The sequence below is a fragment of the Acinonyx jubatus genome, chromosome C1 (assembly GCF_027475565.1).
Source record: "Acinonyx jubatus isolate Ajub_Pintada_27869175 chromosome C1, VMU_Ajub_asm_v1.0, whole genome shotgun sequence".
Taxonomy (NCBI): Eukaryota; Metazoa; Chordata; class Mammalia; order Carnivora; family Felidae; genus Acinonyx; species Acinonyx jubatus.
The window spans coordinates 207,371,720-207,399,604 of record NC_069381.1 but is presented as its reverse complement, the minus strand read 5'-3'; the positions used below and the strand labels follow the sequence as shown (position 1 = coordinate 207,399,604).

The following is a 27,885-nucleotide window of genomic DNA, read 5'->3' as shown; positions in this document are numbered from 1 at the left end:
ACCTAGGGGAAGACGGAGCCAACCATGTGAAGAATTGAAGGGGAAGATGTGCATTTGCATTTCAAGCAGCACTGGTGTTCTAGCTAGTCTAAAAAGAAATCCTCCCACAGACCACCTTGAAGTCCTAGATTAAATATGATAAATATCCTTTTGAATACAGGGCTGACCTTAACAGTGTTACCAATAATGATGACAATCTCAGAGGCAGAAAATGAAAGGATTTGGAAACAAAAGTCATAGACTAAAGTTAGGTCTGTGCTTGCTCTTACTAGTCTCCCTAATCTACAAGTTCATTTCCTAAAAGCTAGAGGAAACCAGGAAATAGTACTGTGGGTCCATGCATGATGAAGACTTAGAAATGACACCAACCTCCATATCCTGAAGGATTATGTCCTCAGAAAAAAAAGTACAAACTTAGGAAAAAAGTTCGCTCACCAGAAAAGGAGTTAAGAAGAAGATGTATCTTTTAGGGTTAGGGCTCTAGGTAGAAAGGGGAAAAATCCCCTAAGAATGTATAACCACAGCTTCCCTAATGCATATTTGAGGTTCTAACTTACACTATCTCTGGTTCAGAAAACCCTAAGGTGCAAATGGCAAGATTTCATTCTTTTTGATTGCGGAGTAATACTCCATATATAATATATATATATACCACCATATATATATATACCACATCTTCTTTTTCCATTCATCCATCAATGGACATTTGGGCTCTTTCCATACTTTGCTATTGTTGATAGTGCTGCTATAAACATGGGGGTGCGGGTGTCCCTTCAAAACAGCACACCTGTATCCCTAGGATAAATGCCTAGTAGTGCAATTGCTGGGTGTAGGGTAGTTCTATTTTTAGGTTTTTTTTGGTTTTTTTTAGGGGGGGGGACAGAGAGAGACAGAGCATGAACGGGGGAGGGGCAGAGAGAGAGGGAGATACAGAATCGGAAACAGGCTCCAGGCCCCGAGCCAACAGCCCAGAGCCTGATGCGGGGCTCGAACTCACGGACCGCGAGATCGTGACCTGGCTGAAGTCGGCCGCTTAACCGACTGTGCCACCCAGGCGCCCCCTATTTTTAGTTTTTTGAGGAACCTCCATACTGTTTTCCAGAGTGGCTGCACCAGTTTGCATTCCCACCAACAATGCAAAAGAGATCCTGTTTCTCTGCATCCCCCCAAACATAAGGGAAAGGAAACAAAAATAATATAAAAACAGGGAGGGGGACAAAATAGAAGAGACTCATAAATAGGGAGAACAAACTGAGGGTTATGGGAGGGGTTGTGGGAGGTGGGATGGGATAAATGGGTAAGGGGCACTAAGGAATCTATTCCTGAAATCATTGTTGCACTATATGCTAACTAATTTGGATGTAAATTTAAAAAAATAAAAAATAAAATTTAAATAAATAAATATGATATAACAAACTTCTAGAAAGAAAGAAAGAAAGAAAGAAAGAGAAAGAAAGAAAAAAGGAAACCCTAAGTTGGTAAATTACCTTAAAGCGATCTCAGGTTAATAACATGATGAGACCTTGGTGGAAGAAACAATAAATCTCTGGGTATTTTAGCCCAAGTCTCAAAGGACTTCAATAGATAAAGCCCCATTAAATAAGCATTTAAAAACTCAGATTACAAGATACACAAGGAATCAAAGCACCATAAACAAGACCTAGTACAAACATCAAATAGTAGCATTAACCTTAATAAGGATTTCAGATATTAGAATTATTAGATACAGACTATAAAATAAATATACCTTAAATATTTAAAGAGGTATATATACCAAGAGCAAGCATAAACTACAATTAAAATAGATGAAGTAGACTTGAAAATTAGTCAAATACTAAAGGAAGACAAATATAATTACTGAAATTATAGCCTCTGTTATGAAAAATAATTACTTAAAAAATAAGGTCATTGGAATAAAGACTTCAATGGCATACATGCAGAGAGAAACTACAGTAAAAGGTAAGTGTGAAACAACTTTCGTTTCCACCCACAATGGAGTAACTAAAGCTAAATTTACCCTGCTTCTGTAAACAACTAGAAAAATGGGCAAAATATATGAAACAACTGTTGCTAGACATTGTACAATCAACAGCACTTTGAAAGTAGGGAAGGAAACATTGTGACCCCAGTAATTGCCCCAAATTTCTGCCTAGATTCCCTTTTTAGGCAACAGTACAAAGAGGACAGCCTGAACAGAGCTCAGAAGGCACTCTCAGTTAAGGAGTCAGAGATTAGAGGATGCCACACAAAGAACTCCAGAATTCTGTAGAGGGATCCCCTTGAGCCTGTTGCTGAATGCTAAACCCTGCATGTGTATGTGAAACCCCATGAAGCCAAAGACCTGTGAGCTGAAGAATCCCACAAGTTCACATGGGACTTGGAGAAATTTATTTCCAACCAGCGAAGTAGAGAACCCATGTTAAACACATTCAGCATTTAGCAGAGACCCCCAAAAGTATCACGCTATAGAATTAAGGCTAACTTACCCCTAAAAAATAAAAGCTAATCTAAACTTGTTCTAATAAAACTTGTAACTCAACATTGAAAAGGTCAAACTTAACTAAAACTAATTTAACCTAGAATGGGTCTAATGCTCTTCAGAGAAATACAACAAAATCCAGCACTCGACAGCATAAATATACAGCATAAGATCCAATTTAAAAAAAATGTTTCACATACAAAGAAGCAGAAAAATGTCACCCATAACCCATAGGATAATCAGTCAACATAAATATATCCAGGAACTACAGAGGTAACGGGATTAACAGACAAGGACTTTAAATAACTATTACAAACATGTTCCAATATTTAAAGGTACACGTGAATCTATAATTGGGTGAAGATTATAAATTCACAAATCAAGAAGTACAGTGAATCTTAAGCAGGATAAACAAAAACCCACATCAAGCACATCATGACCAAATTATTAGAAACCAACGACAAAGAAATAGTCCTAAAAGTAGCTCAGAGGGAAAAACAACTTACATACTGAGGAACACAAAAATTGCAGGTTTCTCATCAGAAAAAGGGAAATCTAAAAGATGAAGAATGACACCTTTCCTGTGCAGAAGGAAAAAAAACTGCCACCTTAGTGTTCTTCACCTCACAAAAAATAAAGGCTATCCATGGATAAGAAGACTCAATATTGTCAAGATATCAGTTCTTCCTAACTTGATTTATAAATTTAATGTAACCCCATTCAGAATCCCAGCTCATCATTTTGTGGATATCAACAAAATGATTCCAAAGTACATACAGACAGGCAAAATACCCAGAACAGTCAAGACAATATTTAAGAAGAAGAACAAAGTCAGGCTGCCATCACCTGGCTTCAAGACTTACTATGAAGCTGCGGTTATCAACACAGTGTAACATTGGCAAGAGAATAAACAAATGGATCAATGGAACAGAATGGAAATGCCAGAAATAGATACACACAAATATAGTTAACTGATTTTTGGTAAAGGATCAAAGGCAAAACAGTGTGAAAAGTAGAGTCTTTTCAACTCAATACTCACCTGCCAAAAAAGAGTCTAGAAACAAAACTTACACCCTTCACAAAAATTAACCCAAAATGGACCATGGATCTAAATGTAAAACTTAATAAAACTATGAAACTCCGAGACGATGACATAGGAGAACATTTAGGTGGCTTTGGGTTTGGCAACGACTTTTTAGATAGAATATCAAAGATGTGATTCATGAAAAAACTAAGTGATAAACTGGACTTCATTAAAATTAAAAACTTTGGCTGTGTGAAAGGTGCTTGTCAAGAGGACCAGAAGACAAGCTGAACACTGCGATAAAATATTCCCAAAGACATACCTGATAAAGGACTGTTATCCAAAATATATAAAACTCAATAATAAGAAAGCAAACGACTCGATTTTGAAAGTGGCCAAAAGACTTCAACAGATGCCTTATCAAAGAAGACATACAGAAGGCAAATAAGCATATGAAAAGATGCTTAATATCATATGTTATTAGGCAAATGTCAAATGAAAACAACCAATGTGCTGTTTGTGTCTCAAGCAACACACAATGCTGAGAAAGATGTAGAACAACAAGACTTCGTATTTATTTGTGGTAGGAATGGAAAAATGGCACAACGACTTTCAAAGACACTTTGGGAGCTTCTTACAAAAATGAGTATACACTTACCATATGATCCCACAGTCACGCGCCTTGGTATTCACCAAAAGGAGTTGAAAATTTATGTCTACACAAACACCCGCACATAAGATTTTACAGCAGCTTTACTTACAATTGACAAAACTTGGAAACAACCAAGATTTCCTTTAGCAGATTAATGGATCAATAAGTTCTGGTACATCCAGACAATGGAAGGTTTATTCAGCACAAAAAATAAATGAGCTATGAAGCCATGAGAAAACATGGAGGAAACTTAAATGCATATTAAGTGAAAGAAACCAATCTAAAAGGCTACATACTGTATGATTCCAACCCTCCGACATTCTGGGAAAAGGCAGTAAAAAGCTCAGTGGTTGCCAGATGTTAGGAGGGAAGAAGGGATGACGAGATGGAATCCAGAGGGTTTTTAGAACAATAAAACCATTCTGTGTGATACTATAACAGTGGATACATGTCATTATACATTTGTCCAAACCCATAAAGTGTACAACACGGAAGTGAACCCACGGAAGCTATGGATTTGGGGTGATAATGATGCGTCAATATAGGGTCATTGATCGTAACAAATGTATCATTCTGGTGCAAGATGTTGATAGTGGAGAAGGCTGTGGTGTGCAGGGGCTGGGCACATGGGAACTCTGTGTTCTCTCCACTTAGTTTTACAGTGAACCCAAAGCTTCTCTGAAAAGATAAAGCCTTTTTTTTTTTAGAATAAGGGCTAAAGAGTAACTTTTTATGCAAGCAAAATCTTAGAGAACATGTGCTAGGAGATCTATACAAAAGGAAATGCTAATGGAAGTCATTAGGCTAAAGAAAAACGATACTGACGGAAACTTGGACTGCACAACTATGAAGTAGGTAGGTAAATATAAAACACCTTTTCTACTTTAAAGTTTCTTTAAAATATAATTACTTACAATGAAAAAAATATTTTATGACAACTATGAAGTAGGTAGGTAAATATAAAACACCTTTTCTACTTTAAAGTTTCTTTAAAATATAATTACTTACAATGGAAAAAATATTTTATGACACGTAGAACTAAAATATATGTTATGACATCGGTTATGACACAAAGGGTGGGAGGGGGAAATGGAAATATACTTTCCTAAGAATCTTCCATTCTGTGTGACTTTGTGTAATGTAATCTGAAGTTGGACTGTGATAAATTGGATGGATACTGTAAACCTTGGAATAACTACTAAAAACATAAAACAAAGAGCTATGTTAATAAACCAATAGTGGAGATAAAATGGAATGCTAAAAAGTGTTCAGTTAATCCCAGAGAAATGCAGGAGAAGAGAACAGAAACAAAGTACAGATGAGAGTAATAGAAAACAATGATCAAGATGATATATTTAAACCTAGTCAGGGGCACCTGGGTGGCTCGGTCGGTTGAGTGTCCGACTTTGGCTCAGGTCATGGTCTCGCAGTTTGTGAGGTCAAGCCCCGCGTCGAGCTCTGTGCTGACAGCTCGGAGCCTGGAGCCTGCTTCAGATTCTCTGTCTCCCTCTCTCTCTGTCTCTCTCCCCACTCACACTCTATTTCTCCCTGTCTCTCAAAAATGAATAAACGTTAAAAAAAAATAAAATAAACCCAGTCATATTGATAATTGCATTAATTCTCAATGGTCTAAATACTTCCATTAAAAAGACATTTCCTCAGACTGAATATAAAAGTGAAACCCTACTATAACTGTCTGTAAGAAATGTATTTCAAACATAAAGACATAAATAAGTAATAAGTAAAAGAATGGGAAAAGAAATATAAGAAATATGAAGTAGGCATATTAATAGCAGACTGGGTAGACTTCAGGACAAGAAATTTTATCAGGGATAAGGAAGGATATTTTATAATGATAGAGAGTCCAATCCATCAAGAAGATGGTAATTATAAATATGTAATCACCTAAATAACAAAAATGCAAACTACATGAAACAAAATCTGATAGAGCTGGAGGGTGAAATAGACAAATCTACAATCAGGATTGGAAATCTCACACCCTTCTCTCAGGAACTGATACAATAGTAGACATAAAATCGATAACGATATACAAGATTTGAGCAACCTTCTCTATCAAGTTGACCTAATTAACACTAATTAAACACTCCAACAACAGCAGAATACACTTTTTGTTTTTTAATTTACATCCAAATGAGTTAGCATGTAGTGCAACAATGATTTCAGGAGTAGATTCCTTAATGCCCCTTACCCACTTATCCCATCCCCCCTCCCACAACTCCTCCAGGAACCCTCTGTTTGTTCTCCATATTTAAGAGTCTCTTCTGTTTTGTCCCCCTCCCTGTTTTTATATTATTTTTGCTTCCCTTCCCTTATGTTCATCTGTTCTGAGAATACACTTTTTTTTTCCAAGTGTACTTGAAACATTAACCTGAGTGGACCACGAAGCCATAAAATAACTCCTAGGGACACCTGAGTGGCTCTGTCGGTTAGGTGTCCGACTTCGGCTCAGGTCATGATCTCATAGTTCATGAGTTCAAGCCTCGTATCAGGGACTGTGCTGACAGCTCAGAGCCTGGAACCTGCTTCAGATTCTCTGTCTCCCTCTCTCTCTGTCCTTCGGCCGCTCGTGCTTTGTCTCTCTCTGTCTCTCAAAAATAAATAAATGTTAAAAAAATGTTTTAAAGTCTTAATAAATTTTTTTAAAATGGAAGAACTACATAGACTTTTCTGCAGTCAGTATACTGTTTTGAATATTACAGGGTATGTTCTGTGATCACAGTGAAATTAAATAAAATCAATAACAAAAAAATAAATCTAGGAAATCCCCCCCAAATATTTGGAAATTATCAACACACTTCTAAATTATCCATTGGTTTAAAGGACACTTCTAAATTATCCATTGGTGACTAAGGACATTTTTATGCTTTAAAGTTAAAATGAAATATTTAAAATGTAGATGCTTGATTGTCATGATTTCCCCCTTCAATGAACTTTTTATAACTAAACAATGACATGACCCATTGGAAAGAGAGCTTGTAAATGTAGTTCCATGTTTATTGTTACCTTCTACCTATGGCAAGTGATTTCTATTTTCTATTTACAGTGATGACTCAAAATTTCTTTTTAAAATAAACATTTAGGTTTAAAATAAACATTTTAGATTACATAAACTGGTTGCTTACAATTTTTATTATTAATATAATACAGGGGGGAATGCAGGCGTGGCAAAAATCGTGCACGACAGTACAATCAGGTATGACAGTAGTTCACTAGTAAATTAAGGTGGAGGAACATTCGGCTCGATGATTTCTGAGGTCCTTGCTAACTCAGAAATTCTACAGTTGAATCTGATAGCATATTACAACCGGTCCTCTAAAGCTCTATGTGTGAATATAAAATCAGAAGTGGGGGAAAGGCCATATACATACATCTGCATAACACATCTGTGCATTATTCACAAATAAATGAGCAAAGCTGTATATTCCTCTCGAAAGAAAATGAAAACCGGTGTTTTAGATAATCATTATTCATTTCGACTTCCCAGTTATGTGACACAGAATATAAGATTTACTGTAAATAGAGCATGAAATTAGATAAAATAAAATATGCTGACAGACTCATTTTTAACCTGGAATGTTCAATGTCAATCACTGAGATTTAGCTTCTGCTTTAGTAAGAAATATCCTGGAATGAATTCTTCTAATAATGCAAGGTCCTAATTTAGTAAACAGTTAGTCTCGGAAGTTTCATGTTAAATGAGCAAACAGATGGTTTTAGAAGCGTCTCCTTTGTGCTCAGTACTTGGCTTATTTACCCCCCTTTTGGGGGAATAGTTAGCTTCAATAGACTTTTATTTCATTTGAATTTAATTAAATTCATCAAATGTTTTTTGGGTGCAGCCACTGTCTCACTTTCTCCCTGTTCAGTTTGGAAAAATCTCGACATGTTAAAAAGGAAAACCTTTTTGCAGCAACTGTTAGTAGCACAGCATGTGAGAAAGAGCCACACCTTAAGGCTGTACCTATCCAGAATGCCGTGGGGAGGAATCTTAGAGGCAAGAATCCGGAGCTTTTGTGACATTTTCTAGGTCACAAGTTCATATATCAACTAAGGAGATTTTTAATTGAACCCCAGAATTTATATATTTGAAGTCCTACTCTCTACATCAGAACTCTTTTTTAAGAAATTAAAATGCATCCATTTTTGGAGAAAGGATAATGGTACGAATCCTGAGATTGAAGAGAACTACCTAGGCTTTTCTGCAGCCCTGGATACTGTTCTGAATGAAAGAGACGAAGTGTCTTGGGTTGCATCTCCTGGGAACAGACCTTAAGAGGGGGAGTTTCGGGCAGATAATCTGTTAGGGAGTGCCCTCCAGAGATAGGTGTGCATACATCTGTAGGGAGGTAGGAAAGGTAAGATTGTACAGAGAGAAGATGCCCCCAAATGTGTTTGCAACGGACGCTTCAGCACGTCCTGCGGGAAATGCCGCAGGTGGAAGGATCCGTCTCTTTGGTGCCAGGGGAGACAATGAGAGGCCTTTTGTGTCATTGTATCAGCTGGTTGTTTGGATGTTCGCTGAGGGAGGGTACAACCTTGGCAAGGTAATTGTCCGCCCCATGGTAATTCCCAGTGTGCTGGCAACAGCCAGTATTGTCTACAGTCAGCGTGCAATGGCCTAGAAAAGCATTCCATATCCATGACACCAGCTGTGTTCTTCCTTATCACCTGAGAGATACACTCTTGCTTTTTGCCTGCAGTCTGTTGGTGTCCTTGTCTCCTGTGCTATTAGGGTTTGGCGACTCTGTATGTAGTGTCAGGAGAAGGGTTCCAGGAGCATGTTCACAATCCTGTACATTTGGCTTTCTGAGCAAAGAGCACTGGCAATCAAAGAACGATTGGATGGTAGCCCTAAAGACAGAGACTTCTAGAGAGATGCAGAGATTTATATTTCTGGAGCTATTTGTTTACAATCCAGGGTGGTGAAGTAGAGACCATTTCGTCCTCTCTGCAGAGAACGTTTGGATTTGTTTATAAGGGATCTCTCTCTCTCCCTCTCTCTGTCTTTGTCTCTCTCTCTCTCTCCTTCTCTTTCTCCCTCCCTCTCTCCCTCTCGCTCTTTCTGTTTCACCTCTCCCTGGTGAAGAGGAGGGGCAAATGTGTCAACAGCAATTCCTATATGAACTCCAAGCTTCATAATTTCGAGGTTTCCCTCCTGTGTTGCAAGCCTCACTACATGATTCTCCAGCATTGTTTTGTTTTTAGATTCCACATAAAAGTAAAGTCATATAATATTTGTCTTTCTCGGACTTATTTCACTCAACATAATACCATCTAGTTCCATCCATGTTATCACAAATGGCAAGATTTTGTTCTTTTTATGACCAAGTAATATTCCATTGTATATATTTACTACATATTCTTTATTCGTCTCTTGCTGGACATTTATGTTGTTTTCATATCTTGGCTATTGTAAGTAGTGCTACGAAAACAGGGGTGCGTTGGTCTTTTCAAATTAGTGTTTTCGGTTTGGGGGGATAAATTCTTAAAAGGGGAATTGCTGGATCGTATGGTTGAAAGTGGAGAGAAATGGTTGGAGCTCAATTGTTAGGAAGCTAGTGTGATACAGTCCGGACGAGGAGGAACGGAACAAAGCCCACGAGTCTCAAAACGTGAGGTCTAATGTCTGGCACCCATTCTTTTTTTTTTTTTAATTTTTTTTTCAACGTTTTTTATTTATTTATTTTTGGGACAGAGAGAGACAGAGCATGAACGAGGGAGGGGCAGAGAGAGAGGGAGACACAGAATCGGAAACAGGCTCCAGGCTCTGAGCCATCAGCCCAGAGCCCGATGCGGGGCTCGAACTCGTGGACCGCGAGATCGTGACCTGGCTGAAGTCAGACGCTTAATCGACTGCGCCACCCAGGCGCCCGTGGCACCCATTCTTTTTGCAACCTTGGACAAGTCATTTAACCTCACTGGGCTTTTGCATCCCAATCTACAGCAAATCTATGAGGTTCCTTCCAAATCTAAATTCTAACAATTCAGAACGACCTAAACTAAGATAATTTCATGAGCATAGAGAAGGCAAGATCAATGGAAATAGAAGCACATGGGAAGGGGATAGGAGGGCAATTAGCATTTGTTTTAGATATGTTGATTTCAAAATATTAATGAGACAGATTGGATGTTTCCAGGAGACCAGCTGAAAAAAAAGAGCCCCCAGAAGCAGGAAGAGGGGCCCTGGCCGGAGTTCAAGTTCAGAAGCTATTTTCAGAGGCAGGAGAGAGAGTAGAGGAAATTGTTCAGGACAGACTGAAAGGAGGGCAGTGAATCCATCAGGGCTGTGATGGTGGCACTGAAAGGAAACCCAGGGAACCAGGCTCCGGGCAAGGTGTGACCAGAGAGGCAGAAAGTCATGGAGGCCGGGGAGGAAAGGCTGTGAGGAGAAAAGCCTGTCAGATCAGGGGTTAAAGGCTTTAGAGAGCTACCTGACCTAAAAAAGCACCCAGAAAGGCAATACTGATACCCATCAGAGGTTTCAAAGGGAGAGGATGGTACAGAAAGGGAAGCCGCAACACCCAGTGCTCATCCCAACAGGTGCCCTCCTCATCTGACAATAAATTTCATATTTAAAAAAAATAATAAAAGCTTTAAAAAAAGAGGGGAAAGAAAGGTAAGCTACACATGCAAAATGTGTTCAGAGGCATTTAGAGACAAACCGACCCGGTAAACCTCCAGAACCGGGTGGGTGTTTTTCTCCCAGCATGCTGCACTTGCCACTTGCATTAAAATCACCTGCAGTGGTTGTTTAAAATGCAGATTTCTTGCTCTCCTGGCAGAACCATTGGATCATAATCTCTGGGAGACGATGCTCTGGGTATCTGCATTTTAGATGCTACCGTCCCTCCTTTATTCTTCTGTAGGTAGCCCGGGGGGTTTCGACATGCTTTTGAAATGATTGGAGGGAGTCAGTAGAAGGAGATGAAATAAAGAGATGGGACAACTGAAGGGAGTAATCTCGAAAAGGCAAAATGGGACAGAGAGTACCAGGAGAAGGGTCAGCCTAAAAGAAAGACTGCGCTTGTCTGCAACGGTATCTTCCTCACTGTGGCAGAGACTCGCGCCCGCTGAGCAGTCAGCAAGGTCTTCGTGAAAAGCTCTGTCTTGTGCCTCCGCTCTTGGTAATGATGCCTTGCCATCTACAGTGCCGGCCTCGATGTAGCAGAGGCGGAGGTGTCCGCAGAAGGCAGAGCCCCCGATGAGTTTCCCAACCTTCCCAGCAGCAGTGGGGAGAGCACGGACAGCTGGTCCCAGCTCACCAACGAGGAGGACAATCCACATGATACCAGTAGCTTTCTTCAGCTCAGCGAGCGATCCATGAGGTACCTGCTCTTGACTTGACTTCCCAGGGAAACAGGTCTCAACACAGATACTGGAAATGCTTCCTAAGTGGTTCTCTGCAAAGGGTCCCTAACAGGGCAAGAGAGAAAGCTCCCCGCTAGATCAAGGTGCCTGCCTGTCATGTTTTGGGCCAAGAGGTTTCTTAATATCCAGTTTTGCCTTTAATTACCTTGGCCAAGGTTAAGAGTCAGCTGTGTTTCTCTCTCTGCCAAGTCCCAGCTAGTGCAGTCAATGATAACGACTGAGAATTTTTAAATAAGGGCTGCTGTTACACCTGGTGTGTTTGATACTTTCTCTCTGGTTCATTTGTATTTCAGATGCAACCCAGACTGGGTTTACATGAGGCAAGTGTTTCCACATTGTGTTGTGTTTTTTGGCCTAATTGTTTCTCTCCCTTTCTCTCCCCTGACCTCTATATTGTTGTTCTGGGTAAGCAAGAGAGGAGTTAATGAAAGATCAGATTTGGAAAGACCCAAGCCCATCAAGAGACATAAACCGAACACTATCCCTCCGTGAGGTAGAAACGGAAAGAATCTCCACATTTCTGCCCTAAGTCTTATTTGATACTGGCCCAGTTCCACAGACTTTCCAGAAAGGCCAACGGGCAAATGGGACTCAGATGCATCTGGGTGTAATGGCTCCTTGGCAGTCTTATTTCTGGAAGTTCGGTCTGCTTAGACCCAGGAAATCTTAACATTGTCACACACTTTGTCTAAAATCCCCCCAAACTGGTGGGAAATATTACAATATAGAGATAGAGAGGAAAGAGAATTTCAACGTCTGGTCTTAGCAGAAGTTTATAGGGTTAATTACCTTGAGCGACGTGTTTGAGTCATCAGATTTCCATCAGTGAATATATCTGATGCCCCACATGAAACCCAAAGCCGGAATTTGAAACTGGAGGAGTCTAGTGTGTTAGTCACAGTCCTCCCGAGGGAAGACTGCCCCATTATATGACACACCAGCACTCACCCTTTGAAAACCTGACTTGGAAGAGATGTCACTGGGAAATAGTGGGAGTATGAGGAAACTCGGTGAGCTTGCTAAAATTGGATGCATTCCATTTTGCAAGTACAGACACAGCCTAAAAAAAATTGGCTCAAGTCAACCGTGTTTCAGCAAATAAATTCCAAGCTAGTAACTAGACCATATGTTGATTGTGTAACCCATGAAAATGATACATCAGCCCTCCTACTCCTCGATACATAAGGTATCAGGTATTGCTTCCCAATGATTTTACAACAAAGGAGCTGATTAAACTTTGGCATTGCCCAATTTCATATTTGTAAGTTCTGCAGTGCCATAGTTAAACAATGATCCAGGCGCATATTCTGTGGAACGCCCCTCAGAAAAATCCCGTGACAGGCAAAGGGAGAACGCGTGTCCCCTGGTTTCTGTCAGAAGTCAACAAGCAGGCAGATGAACATTCTGGTACCTTCCCCAGCCAGCATTCTCAGAAGTATCTTGGTCTCCATGGGAACACCAAGGAGTCTCTTGCTGCCAGATAAACATCCTCACTATACCTAGAATGAGGAAAATAAAAGTCTGGAGATTGTCACCCACTAGGTGTAGCCCATCAGGCATGACACCACTACAGAAATTCGAAAATGACGATGATGACGATGATGATGATTGGCTTGGGCCAAAAACGTCTTTTGTGCCGTCTCCCCCTAATCTGTCCAGAAAAAAATCTCAATGTAGGGGTCCCCCAACAATATTCTCCCGGGGACCAAAGAAGGACCTCTTAGGAAAAAATGGCAGAACGTCAGTGTCGGCGGTGTGGCCAGGTGGTGGAGACAGGCATTAATATGTAAACTTTTGCTTTGTCAGCAATGGCAACAGTAGTGCCACTAACAGTCTTGGCACTGTGGACCTGGACATTTATCAGGAAAGCATGCCATCTTCTCCCATGATTAAGTAAGTAGCCACCGAGATGCAGTGATTGTGAGACCGCTACCCTAACTCCATCTGGCAATCCATTTTGGTCATTGAGATCGTGCCCAACCACTGAATCATCATGTCCACGCTGCTGTGGTTCCATGTCACTGGAGCAAGAACTAGGGCCTAGAATAGTCCTACCCTACCACCACTGGTAGGGCCACCACGGATCCTACCCTGCCCTACCACTGTCTTCTGGATTTCAAATCTGCCCCCTCTGATAAAATCATTTCACAAAAAGCTTATCCGTACAATCAGAAAGAGATGTCATTTTACTTAATTGGACAGAGAGAAGCAGAAATCCTTTTAGATCATACCATGCCAACCAACAGAGACTATTGTTCACTAGAATGTAACATGAACGGCTTTTCCTTTACTCATAGAAACCTGGGATAATCACTACTAAATGGGTCTAATCCCAAGAGGTGCTACAATGGAGACAGGTCATTGCCGTGCAGTGACTCTGCTCCCCACGACCTTGGGACCCTTCTAAAAGGTCTAAAAGACCAAGGGAAAATAGCACTTAGAGAAGCACATGTGTAACGTAAATTACAGTGCCAAAAAGGAGGACAATGCGAGGTCAGGACTGCATCCAGAATTTGTGATTATTCTGGAAAAGTAAATGAATTGAAATCTATTTTTGACCATTATGACTTAGCTTACTATTTGGAGTTTTCCGAATTCTGAGAAAAATAAAAATGAACTACAAGACTAACAGTGCTCCCTGATCTCCTTTCTCAGTTGCTCTCTATAGCTAAATCATTTTTGCTTCACTATGTAATCAGGTGTCTGACCTGTGGGAGTATGCTTCAGCGATTGACAGTCGCCATGCACCCTTTGTTTCATAGAGCCATTAGTCACAAGTAGAGATGAACACACACGTTAGCTTGGGTTTGCTTTGTTTTTTTAAGGTAGGACCCAAATAAAAACAAACAAACAAAAAATCACTTTGGGTTAAATTTATTTTTTCTCTTTCAGGAAGCATTTGTTTAGCTACCCTTTTCCATCTTTCCCTAGGGTTTGAGCCTAGGACCCCGCAGATTATATGCACTCAGGGAAAACCAAAATAACCACCACCCATATCCGTGTCTGGCCGCTCCACGATAGCAGAAACTGTCTTACCATACGCCATTTCACTTAGATCACTTGCAGAGACGTAGAAGAGAATCTAGACCCTCGGGAAATTGGCCGTGCTTCTAGAAGTAATTCTGTAAGCATGGCAGAACAACCAAACTCTCTCTCAACATCAGGAATACAGTGGAATTTATAGCCAGCAAATCTTAGCAGGAATAGAAAATATAAGGGAGAATACTCTGTCATAAAAACACACATTTTTAGGAGCTGCTATAGTCTAATTGCTAGACTGTACAAAAATATAAGACAACCACAGTCTTTGCAAGATGGCCACCTCCTTTCAACTGTTGAGCTATATGCTCTCATTTTGGAAGCACTTACTGAATCCTACCATTATATCAAGGCTTCCTAACAAGTACTTGCTGTATGAAAACACCTCAAACATTGACCATGACTTTAATGAAATACTTTGGTTTTATCTCTAGTTCTTTATCACCTCCAGCCTCCTTCATCCTTCTGCTAGAAAGAAAAAGAAAATTTTCAATTTTAATTAAGATATTTCATTGTACAACTCAATTTTGCAGCCCATTGGTTGTTTTATCCCTTATTTCAGACTAAAATGCAGATTTGTTGCTACCATAGTTTAGGAAAAAAACCATCGTATCAGGATGGAAATATAGGGACCTTTAAATAACAGGGACCTTTATTTAAACAGGGACTTTAAATAATAGGGACCTTTAAAGTCAAATACAGAAGAAGGATACATCCCCAAATCAGATCTAGTGGCCTACAAGATATTTCCTTGACTGTTCAAACTGGTGAAGGTTTGTGGAAGGGAAGTTGAGAACAGATGGATGCATTTCTTCCGGTCTCCCCCACCAATTATCCCCACTAAAACTACGCATTTAATCTGGCCTCTTTTTTAGGGCCAGGGTATTGATTGCAGACCCAATAATCCTACATAAGAGCCACATTGATATTTCCCCAGTATTACTCCACTCTACGAAAACAATGGATCTAGAACGAATTTCAGAAGCTTGTAGATCAATACGACCCATTGCCTCATCATCCATTTGCAGCTTACCCTTTCTAAACATTACCAACCATATACTGTTGTTTTCTCCCAAAGTGAATTAGTAGAAGAAAAGGAGACTCTTAAAGGACAGTCAGAAAACGTAGAGGGTAAGCCACATTCCCATAATTTTGACACACAATTTGCCTGTGATCTCCCCGTGGAAAGCATCATAAGACTGAGGTTTTGTCTGTGTTCAGAAGGCGCCTCTGGAGTGCAGGTGGGAGCGGCCAGTCCCCAGGGGAGCCTGCTGGTGATCAACTTTGACCTGGAGCCAGAGTGCCCTGACGCTGAGCTTCGAGCCACTCTGCAGTGGATAGCAGCCTCTGAACTTGGGATCCCCACCATCTACTTTAAGAAATCTCAGGAAAACAGAATCGAAAAGGTACCATGTCGTGTGTTTGGATGTGAAAAAAGCTTCGTGGTTTTGTCACTGCTGGAAACTCAGTAACTTCCCAGTCAACTCACTTAAATTTTGAATGATTTGCTCTTGACTTTTCACCTTAAAATTGTGGCTAGAACTTTGAAAGCTTCCACCTGCTTAAAATCACAATAACTGTTTCTTTGACCCTCAGTTTGTCTCGGCTCGTTGGTGGCAGTGAGAAAGTGAATTGAGGAGCTGGGAACTCTTCCAGACTCTGGCTTTTTGATTGTTCCTTGGTTTGTTTGCTCTGTTTTGATGGTTCCTTGCTCTGGAACCAACCTCCTCATAACACTCATTTAAATAAAGGGTACAAGGGAAAGACCTGATATATATAAGAAACTAAAGTGAGGCCACATTGATATTTAAAACAGACTGTGGCATGATGTCAAGCAGAAGCATGTTTAAGTCCCTACTGAACAGGTTTGCATTAGACAGGCTTTCTCGTGATCATTCTCCACCTACCAGCAGTATAAAGTCAGGGAATAGACCCTTTGCCAACCTCAACATTAATAGCAACTGTCACTCTAACTCCCTATCTTTGAGACTGCCCACTAACCGTGGTAGAATCTCAATGATTAAGATTGACGCACAAATTCATCTGCCAATGTCTTCAAGCTCGATTTGCCCGCAGTTTAAAAGTACGCCCCTTCTGCAAATGTTCACATTAATAATAATGTTGCTCTATTCGTTTTCTAGTGCTGTGTCATCAACTGCCACAAATTTACTAGCTTAGAACAATGATTCCCAGCCCTGTTGCCGGAAGTTTGGGTAAATTCTACTCGGCTCTGTGCTTAGGGACTTGCAAGGCAGAAAGCAAGATGGCAGCCTGATTGAGCGCTTGCCTGAACACTGTGGGGAAAAACAAGCTTCCAAGGGTTTTCAGGTTGCTGTCCTAATTCAGGTCCTCGTGGCCGTGGGACTGACACCCTGTTTCTTTGCGGGACCACCTCTAGAAGCTGTGGCATTCCTTGTCATGTGGACCCCTTCGTGTTCTCATACAGTCAGTCCCTTACTTCTGCCACCAGAGAAAACTCTCTGCTTTGAAAGGGCTTGTGCAAGTAGGTTAGGTTCACCCGATAGTCTCCCTTTTGATTAACTCAAAATCAACTAAAGAATCTCTTTTGCCATGTACAATAACATAATAAGGGCGTAATTATCTCATGCTACGTACTGAGGATTAGGGCAGAAATCTTGGGAGCCGTTTTACGATCCTGCTTATCACTGCCACAGTGCATTTTTGAATGTCTTATTGTCCCAAAGTACCTCCACGTATTCATTAAGCTTGTTTCTCAACAACCCTGGGAGAAGAGCCAAATGGCTATTACTGTCGCTTTTTAATGGACAAGTCAGGATTCAGAGAGGCTGGCCCATGAGAAAGGATGGTAAAGGTGGCTCAGCCTAGTCCTGGAAACCTCTCAATAGTGTGTCTCTCTCAAGCTAAATGATCTTGGAGTTACAATCTGGATTTTCTCTTTAATGTGTAATTGCATTTTAATTCTCACTGTCAGAATCTAGCAGCTTGAAATGAAAGATCCTTGATCGTCTTGCCCATGTGCATGGAGATTAGAACACCTTCCCCATTTCTGTATCACCAGCCAATGGGATTGGCCACTGGAAAAACTGCAGAGACCTAATTTATACTGGCCCCTCCCACATCAGCCTCTCTCTCCAGCCAGTAATTTATATTTTTCTTCATGTCCAGGACTTTCGACCATTCTGTGCCGTCTGCATTTTGTCATACCTCTGTTGGCAAGGTGATGAGTAGTTCACTACTTAATAGGGTCTCCTTCCATCTTACCTTTTAGCCTGCACAGTGCAAAGAGTGGAGCAAAAGAACCCCCCTCATTGGACCCCTCCCTCTTTCTGTACACAATCCCAAAGACTCCCTGCCATGGGGAGGGGAACAAGAACTTCCTCAGGCAAATGACGTCCTCAAATTCCTGGAAAAATGAAGGCCTGGCTGGTTCCCAACTTCATCTCCAGAGCATTGCTAGGTCCATTTTCAGATGGTCTCCTAAGAAAGTAGCTTTTTATCCAATCCACCATTTTGAAGAAATAACACAGGACTCTATGTGAATACGTGCCTCATAAATCCCCGTTAGGTGAAAGGACAAGGGGTGTATCACTAACTTGATTAGTAACTTGATTATGTAAATCAGGCCCTGACTTGACATTTCTTTATCCTCACCAATTTTCAATTCTCAGAGGGGATGCCTGTCTTTGGTCATAGCTATTTTTCTGAGAAAATAAACACTCCACGAGTGTTATCAAGAAAAACATTAAGTAATGTTTTACCCATGCAATTTAGCATCAGATCAAGGAGCTTATTTCTAAGGATTGTAATTTTAGGAACTAAATATTCTCATTTTTTTCAGAGTCAGTTAAGGTTCTCTGCAGAGTGGCTTCTCCATAAATGGGCACTGTTTGTTGTTTGAGACCAAACTGGTTAAATAAAGCAAACCCTTGCACAAAATTTTTATATCCTTGCTTTTATCAGTGCTGCACTTGAACACTCAAGTGCTGATTCTGACTGTTTTTTTCATTGGTGAAGTAGCTAGTTTCCAGTAGTGCAGAAGAGAGATTGTGGCCTCCCATGGGGCCGTGTCACACAAGGGTAGCACTGCTCCTCCTCAGCTTGGAAAGGGTTAAAGAAACATCTCTGTTAAGTTCAGAAATGTCATTTTTCCCACCATCGCTAGAGTGTTAGATATCATTCACAGTTCTACCCTTCAAGCCACCATTTGTGTGAATTCTGATTTTTAAAAAAAAAAAATGAATTTAGTTAACAATTTTCCCACTTGTGTGTTTCCCACTCAGTGCCCCAGCCTGAAGCTAAAGGGCATAAACTAAAGGGGAGACGATATCATGAGTGAATACCGAAGCAGCTCATGTTTCCCACCATTGGCCTTGGAATCAAGGGGCACTTAAAGTCAGCTTATAATGAATTTCAGCCTCGTTTCAACTCAAAAGGCAAATGCCAAACATTTTTGGTGACCAGTGTAGTGTCACTCCTTTCTGAAAAGTGACACTTTCATTTCAAGCTTTCTCTTTCATGGCATTTTCCCTACTCATTAAAATGCCATGTTCACTTGAAAGTTGTGCACTCGGAACATTCATCAACTGTTCATTGAGCATGTACCACATACCAGGCACTGTTCTTGGCTCTGGGAATATGAGGAACAAAGGACACAAAATTCCCTACCCTCATGGAATTTCCATTCTAGGTCAGGAGGAACCCAGAGTAGGGTGAGTGTCATCCAGGGGAGACTCAGGTTATAAAGAGAAATCTATGAGCCAAGTGCACAGAACTATCTGGGACACTTGCTTACAATTCATCTTCTTAGGTCGTTTCTTAGCCCTGATCGCTTTCCATGGGGCCCAGAAGTATACATTTTTAACAACTTCCCTCAAGTGAAGCCATTTTGATGAGTATCAAAGTTCAAGACCCCCTCCCATAAGAAATAGCCCGAAAGAGTGACAGAATTTGAGTTGGACTTTAACTATCTTAAATTCCAGGGCAAATTTGCTGAGAATCCTAATGCCTAAAGATCTAAAACACTTTGTAAATGTAATTCGCAATGACTGACATCAGTTAAATGTAATCTACTTAATTTAAGATGTAAAAAAAAATCATGACAGCAATTGTTTTTTTTTAACAAATGACATAAACTGGCCAATTATTTTTCCTTCTGGATCCAAAATATCATTGCTCTCTAGCTCCTTTTCTAAATCCAACGAGCTCCTGTGAGCTAGAGTGGCCTGATGCCTGGCCTCGCTGTAAATCAGTGCCTTTCTCATTTTTATGCATTTGAGAATTACTTCTTTTTCTTGGAGGTGATGCAAAACAAACAAACAAACAAACAAACAGAGGAAAAAGGTATATGCATGCCTTCCTAAGAAAGTGGGTCATAAGAGAAGTGACCTTTCCTCTAGGTCATTCCATTCTACTTGCAAACTGGTAGAACGGCAGTAAGAGAGAAAAAGGAAGGAAAAATAGGGAAGATTTTACTGTTTTAGTCAGCTCAGACTACCTGAACAAAATGCCATAGACTGAGTGGCTTAAACCAAAAATGTACTGCTCACAGTTCTGGAGGCTGGGAATTGCAACATCAAAGTACCAGCAGATTCCATTCCTGGTGACAGCCCTCTCCCTTCCTATGTTCTCATATGGTAGAGAATGAGCTCTGGTGTCTCTTTTCCCTTTCTTATAGGAGAATAAGTCTTACCATAGGAGTCCTGTCCTCATGACCTCATCTAAACTTCATTGTCACCCAAAGGCCCTGCCTCCCAATACCATCACTTTTGGGTTTGGGATTTCAATATATGAATTTGGTGGAGAATGCCAACATTAATGCATAATAGATACTAAGTTTCTTCACTTATAAACATAAGAAATCGGCTTGAACTGAATACTTTCGTCATGGTTCTCTAACTTAGTGTGCACTGGAATTACCTGGGGAGATTTATAGACCCAGTTGCTCTGGCCAATTAAATCAGAATCTCCTCTTGGGATGAAGCTCAGACATTGGAATTTTCTAAAGGTCCCTGGTGGTTCTAGGCCACAGACAAGGCTGATAATCACGACTCTACAGGCCGTAATTACAGGAGTGGTTATAGAAACGAACTCACTTGTACTTCATAAAATGGAATTCTGCCTTGGAGCAAGAGAAGGTAGTTGCTTTCAGAAATCTAAGTTGACTTTTTTTTTTTTAAATCTCACAGTTCACAACAACTCCCATAGACTCTACCATATAATTTTGTAAACCATTGATCTAATTTAGCAAATGCACCTGAGAATATAAAAGCCCTCTACGTAATACCCCTCTTCAAGTGAGTCTGTCAATGACACCATCACAGGATATAAGCCATTTTAGTTTCCTAAGACAAAATATTTGCTCAAGGATACGCCCACTGTGATATGTAGGAAGGGAACCTGATTGTTATGGACTGTGAAGTGGCAGGAAGTGAAAATGTTTGATTTTTGTTTTTCACTGCATTGGAATGAAAAACTCAGCTCCAGGACACCCTAAAGCTGATCCTAAAATTACCAAAGCAATAACATGGACAGGAACAATGAAAGATCTAGGGCCAACTGCTAACCTGAATGTGGACTTAGTGTTTATTTATTTTTGAGAGAGACAGAGTGCGAGCCGGGGAGGGGCAGAGAGAGAGGGAGACACAGAATCCGAAGCAGGCTCCAGGCTCCGAGCTGTCAGCACAGAGCCTGATGCGGGGCTCGAACTCACGGACCTGAGCTGAAGTCAGACGCCCAACCGACTGACCCACCCAGGCGCCCCCTGCACGTGGTTTTAAAAGGCTATAGCAACAAACTGGGAATGTCCTTTTCTGGCCTCTTCACAATCTTAGCTGCATTTTTATTTAGAAATTCCTTTTAGTGAAGGAAGAAAAGAGTATAGACCTTCTTGTCCATCAGCCCCACAGATGTTTCAAGGTCTTGATGTCTGAGGTTAAGTCATCACAGCCTCAAGAATAGTCTATATTTAGTCGTGCCAGACCATTTTTAAAGCTGATTTATTGAGATATCAGATTGTATTTAGAAACCATGAAACAGATTCTAGCCTGTGACTATTCCACAAACTACTGGCAGAGTGGCTAGCTGGTGGGGCATCGGTCAGCATCATCCTGTGCTCATCACCACAGTGGCAGATCCTACTTCAGCAAGTCCTTAATAGATGGAAAGAATCTAGTTATTGGGCTTCCAGAAAGGTCTGGGGCCAACAGCCTCCTGGGAAGGGCTTGGCAAATATTGGCATCTGCTCCAGAGCTTTGTCTCTTAGAGCAATGACTCCGAGATAAAAGTTGGGAATGAAATGGTAGCCCAGTGAGCCAGAGTCTACAGGAAGCAAAAGAAGGAACTGAGGCTAATTTTATATTTCTATGTATTTCATGTTGGCTGCATCTTTATAAGACATGTTAAGGGAGAGGCGACACCCTCAAGGGATGGGTCTAGCCTAAGGCCATTGGTGACCCCTTGATGGAAATCTTGAAAAGAAGTCACCAACCTATGAGCCTATCTCAGTGAGATCTCAGAAACTTGTTGTTCAAGCCTTCTTTACTGGTAACTCCTACTTTCTAGACTTCCAGTAAGAGCTGGGAAAGTAAGCGCTGGAAAAGTCTGATTAATCAAATCGTGCAAAGACATCCTAGCCTTTCTCCCCTTTTCTCTGATGCCCCAATCTTTCCTTTTCCTTTTACAATGGAAAACCAATGTCTCTTGAAATGTGATGCTGGGGGAGAGGACTATTCAAGACAGAGTGGGGAGCCAATAAGTGACTGTACCCAAAAGGTCAGCACTTGATTCACTTGGCCTAAATGTATGCATCCAATGAAAGATTATTTGTAAGACAGATAGAAGGTCCTGGGAGCTATGCTATACAGTCCTGTCACAGAGAGTCCAGCTCAGACCTGGGGAAACTCTTGAAATATCCAAAAGACTCTTGAAAGAAGAATTCCATTTATTTTCCCACAATCGATGGGGGAAAAACTCACTTGAAAAAACTCTCTAACAATCAGAATTGTCTAAAAAGAAAATAGACTGTCCTGAAAAATAGTCCCTTGTCACAAGAGATTTAAAAAATAGCCCGGAGAGCTGTTGGCTTTGGAAAAAGGGTTGAATGAGATAACTTTGAGGCTCATCTGTGATACATGAGTCCTAATTCTGTGCTTTATTTTAGTTTCTAGATGTCGTGCGGCTGGTTCAGCAGAAGTCTTGGAAAGTGGGAGACATCTTTCACGCGGTTGTTCAGTACTGCAAAATGCATGAGGAGCAGAAGGAGGGGACCCCGAGTCTCTTTGACTGGCTCTTGGGACTGGGATAGGGCAGCAATGCCCTTAGAATATTCCTTCCCTTTTTCCCAGCTTAGATTACAGTGGTTTGCTTGAAATGCTCTAAACCTCCTCAAAACATCCCATCACATTAGCAGAGCTATACAAAATCTGCTGTTCAAGTCTGCTGCAGATCGAATAAATCTGAGGAAAAGCAAAACACAGATCGGTACAAATCAAGGCAACCTGTGAGCGAGTCCAAAAAAAGCTTGTATTAGAACCACTGGAAAAGCAGAAATTTTAATGGACCCCAAACGAAAAGCTTTTAACTCGGCCCAAACTCCAGGAAAGCTGTACTTAAGTATTTTTAATGATATAAAATGACATGTAATGTCTCCAATTATGTGAATCAACTGGAAACAAAGTCACTAGTCAAAATAATTTTGTAAACTATGATGTAACTTTTATTTTACTTTTTTGAGCTGATTTTACTTTTTTGAGCCCAGGTAAACACTTAAGATATGGGTGAGAAATTTCCAGAATTTTGATATAAAAGATCTTCACTTTCAGACCATTATCAGTGGATATTAAGAGAAATGCAAGAGTCCTAGCGATGTCCTCTGCCCAGGTGATTTCATTGATTCATAGCAGCTCACTGGTAAGTATCTCCTATCCCCCCAATAGTGTCTGCATTCTCAACTAACCAGAAAACTATTGGTGTTCAGTTGAGAGACAGAAAGACTGAAAATTGTCTCGTTTCCGTCTCTATATTACTTGGGTAACATGATCACAGAATTCTTACCATAAGGGAAAACTTTACTATCAAAAAAAAAATCTTTTGAGATAAAATCTCCTTGTGTATTCAATTATATAAAATATAAGCATTCCTTTTATTTTTATTGTAAATTATGAAGAGATGATTACCTTAAATAATATATGAGTTAGCTTAGAGGTTCATACAACATGAGAGGATTGTCGTCTTAAGTTGTATCTTGACACTTGAGCTCAGTGGTTTCATCATAAATGCATTGATACTGGTATGGCCGACCTGCTCCCAGGATGATATGGTGACGGGCGCAGGATTTGACCTAACCCGTTAGGACCGTAGACTCTTCCTGACTCAAACACATTGGCATTTAATTTGGAAAAAAGAAAACCTTATCCCATTGAAGTTTTTCAGAAACAGAGCTTTACTCTTTTGAAAAACCGACGTATCTAACTTCTCCTTAATAAATCCTCTTCCCCTTCAACTAACTGAGGTACACCGGCTTTTATTTTCTTGACCAGAGAAGGTGTTTATCAAAGATTTCTTTAAATATCTTGCTTTTACTCTATTTTGAAAATTTGTGAAGTGATTTTAAATGTGAACAAGGCCCCAGGCCGTCAGCGCTGGACTTATATGTCATCCACAGCTTGAAATGTCAAGAAAGCCTCCTTGGGAGCCGTACCTCCCTCTTCACACATCACGGAATCCTCCCCAGAATTCATTAGGCACTTGTTACATCAATAGTCCCGATTTAAGATATGTGTTCAACTCGTCACATTAACAAAATGTCAAATTGTAAAATGTATCCATTATCTCAGACTGAAAGTTCTTTGTGCTACTGAACGGAAAAGGATAGATTTATTTTTTAAACCTTCCCAGAATATTGTGCGTAGACTTTTTTGTGCTGGAATGAATGTTTACTTATCCTACAAAGCACAAATACGGGATTGTTACCATGTGATAAAGTTATACATGTTGTACCTAATGTTGCAAACGAATCAATAAATTTTTGTTGCCGAATGGTTGACCATTTTTTTTGGTCCAAAAATCGTTCGGTGCCTCCTAGAAAAAAATGGCCCCAGTGTGATTGGATGAAGGTAGATTGTCCTTTGGACAAGCTTTCCTGTTCCATTTTCAACTTTTGAATGAGAAAATGTCCTTGACTAAATTTGTTAGCGTCAGCGATTATCACATAAATCAGCATGTCTCCACCTTCGCACTATTGACATTCGGGGCTGAATACTTCTTTGTTGCAGGGGGCTGTGCTACGCGGTATAGGATGCCTGGCCGATAGCCACTAGATGCCAGTGGACACTTCTTCCCGTCATGACAACCAAAGATGTCTCCCAACATTGCCCAGTGTCCCCTGGGTGGTGACATCACCACTAATTGGGAGCCAGCGATATAAACAGTGTACTGAAGGGGCGGAGTCTGAGGCTCTAGGAGGTATCAGGGTGGAGGAAGGGGAGCCTGTACCTCTAGTCCAGGGAATCCCAGCAGGAACTCGAACACCAGGCACCCCCTCCCACTTTCCCAAGGTCCAGGGGCTGCGGCCTTTCCAGGAAGCCTGACAGATAGCAGAAAGAAGCCCAGGGCAAACAAGGCGTGGGGGTAAACTGACCTAGACTCCAGCAAACTAGAGGTAAACTTATCAGGCTTAGAGGTAAATGGATCGGTCCCCTTTGCATTCAGGAAACACATGATTAGGATTGGGACAAATAAGGCCCGAAGACTTCCGAGCACTTTATATCATAATAAGAAGGCATAAGCATGCTCACATAAAGAATTGGCCAGTCAGCCAGAGGGTAATGTCAGATAAAAACCAACCCTGGGTGGTGGCCAAGGAGAGATTTTATTTGCAAGGATTACAGTAAGAAGGAGAGCGGGGTTGTTGCAACCCCAGGGGGACAGCGGTTATGGTAACAGTGACAGTGTTCCAGCCGTGAGACCTGCTGGGTGTCTCAACATGAAGCAAAAAGGGGTTGTCTTTTATAGTGAGAATAAACGAGAAAGGGGCCAGGTGTGGAGGGTGGGATGGACGAGCCCACCCAGCAGACATGGTGTGATGGACAGTAGCGGACAGCCCGTTGTGTCCTGAGCTCAGCCTGACCTCAGGAGGGGCTTCTTGGGGAGGGGTACAAGCAGTTCTCGTCATCACTCATGAGGCAAAGAATGGGCATTTGAAGGGCCCTTGTCTGAGGTACAGAAGGGAGCCTCCAGGAGTGGAAGGCTCAGAGCTTAGCTCCTGGGAACCAGCCACAGGCATGACCTGAAAACAGGCCTCTTTTAGGAATCTGCAAGGGTTTGAGCGACCCGGGCCTCCTGACACCCTTTCCTGTACAAGCAAGTATCACCCCCTGCTTCTAGCACAGTAGGTCAAATACCTGTATTTCCGTGAGGCCATCTGGAGCGTGGGACCACCTCTGACTCATCCATGGGCTCCTCCCCAGTCCCTCCCACAAAGCCTTGTCCCCTGGGAAAGCTAATGGGCTGTGGATAACTTTGGTTTCCAACTAATGATGTTCAACCCTAGTTCTAGAAACACAGTTCTACCGTAATGTTCTTTGCTTACCAGAGAATGCCACCTGGTATATTAAACTTCTTGAGATTTTTTATGGAATTACTTTTGGACTTAAGCCTTAAGCAAGTAAAACTTTCTATTTTAAAAAAAAAAAAAAAACCTGCCTTTTATTTTAGCTGCATAAGAACATTGGATCACAGACCTGAGAATGTTCTTGTGGTATTGGGATGAATTTAAGTGATTTCCAGGACATATCAGCACGACTTGGACGCCAGTCGAGTATAGACAGGTTTGAATGCAGTGGACAGGGGAAAAAGTCTGAGCCTCCCTCGCATCAGCAAAATTGTACCCTAAAAGAGCCAACAAAATCGGGGCGCCTGGGTGGCTCAGTCGGTTAAGCGGCCGACTGGCTCAGGTCATGATCTCGCGGTCCGTGAGTTCAAGCCCTGCGTCGGGCTCTGTGCTGACAGCTCAGAGCCTGGAGCCTGTTTCAGATTCTGTGTCTCCCTCTCTCTGACCCTCCCCTGTTCATGCTCTGTCTCTCCCTGTCTCAAAAATAAATAAAACGTTAAAAAAAAAATTTTTAAAAAGCCAACAAAATGTAATCCGCTGGTATTGCTGCAAGAATCCTTTGACCTCTAAATTTTCCGTTTCCTGACATAGTCCCCTTCATAATGCCCCCCCCCCGCCGCCCTGTTAAAGCCTCGTATCCAATTTCACGAGCTTCTTTTCAGTTATCGCATCTCCTTCCTATTCCCTTCTGTCCTTCAGAAATGGCCTTTCGTTAAATTCTTATCAACAGTTATTTATTTGCCTTTGGAAGATTCTCACTGCTTTGACGAACTCTGTCCCGTTGAACTGCTTTACTGTCTGCTGTCCCTATTTCCAGCCCAGAATGCGACAGGGACTCCAGATTCTACCAGGACACTCTAAGCACCACAGAGCGCAGGTGTAAAGATTGTTTCCTGGCAGATTGTGGGGTCCCTGGGCTGAACACCTGGCCCAAGTCACTTTTTTTTTAATTTTTATTATTGAAGTGTAGTTGACATGCAAGGGTATATTTGTTTCAGAAGCACAACATAGTGATTCGACAATTCTGTATGTTACTCAGTGACCTCATCTGCCACTTATTTATTTATTTATTTATTTACCTGCCACTTATTATTATTATTATTGTAATAATACAATATTATTACAGTATTATTGACTATTCCTTATGCTGTAATTCTCATGCCCATGACCACCCTCCACCCCGCCAACCTCCTCTCTGGCAATCACCAGTTCATTCTCTGTATTTATGAGCCTGTCTCTGCTTGTTTGTTTTGTTTGGTTTGGTTACATCCCGCATAAAAGTGAAGTCAGATAGTGTTTGTCTTTTTCAGTTTGACTTATTTCACTTAGGATAAGACCCTCTTGCCCATGCGTGCTGTCACAAAGGGCAAGGTCTCATTCTTTTTAATGGCTGACTAAGAGCCCATCATATATATACCACAATTTCTTTATCCATTCATCTGTCAGTGGACACGGGTTGCTCCCATATCTTGGCTATGATAAATAATACTACCGCGATCAACATAGACTTGCGTGCGTCTTTTAGAATTGATGGTTTCATTGTGTGTGTGTGTAAATGCCCACTAGTGGAATTGCTGCATCACATGGCCTTCCTCGTATTAGTTTTTTGAGGACGGTCCGTACTGTTTTGCACAGTGGCTGCACCAAGTTGCATTCCCACCAACGGTGCGTGAGGTTTCCCTTTTCACCACATCCTCGCCCACACTTGTTAT

The 27,885-nt window shown here is 41.1% G+C and overlaps 1 protein-coding gene across 3 annotated transcripts in view; it reads left to right on the top strand.

Moving 5' to 3' along the window:
* SPHKAP (SPHK1 interactor, AKAP domain containing) overlaps positions 1-24,600 on the top strand; it is a 159,952-nt gene extending 135,352 nt beyond the window's left edge. The window contains exons 8-12 of one of the 3 annotated variants that reach the window (XM_027048603.2): positions 11,325-11,501; positions 13,351-13,437; positions 15,662-15,714; positions 15,805-15,989; positions 22,724-24,600. In XM_027048603.2, coding sequence (XP_026904404.1) covers positions 11,325-11,501; positions 13,351-13,437; positions 15,662-15,714; positions 15,805-15,989; positions 22,724-22,867 — 646 coding nt within the window. In that variant the 3' untranslated portion in view covers positions 22,868-24,600. The other 2 variants (XM_027048610.2, XM_027048619.2) reach the window with 2 other exon arrangements.
* Positions 24,601-27,885: the final 3,285 nt, after the last annotated feature.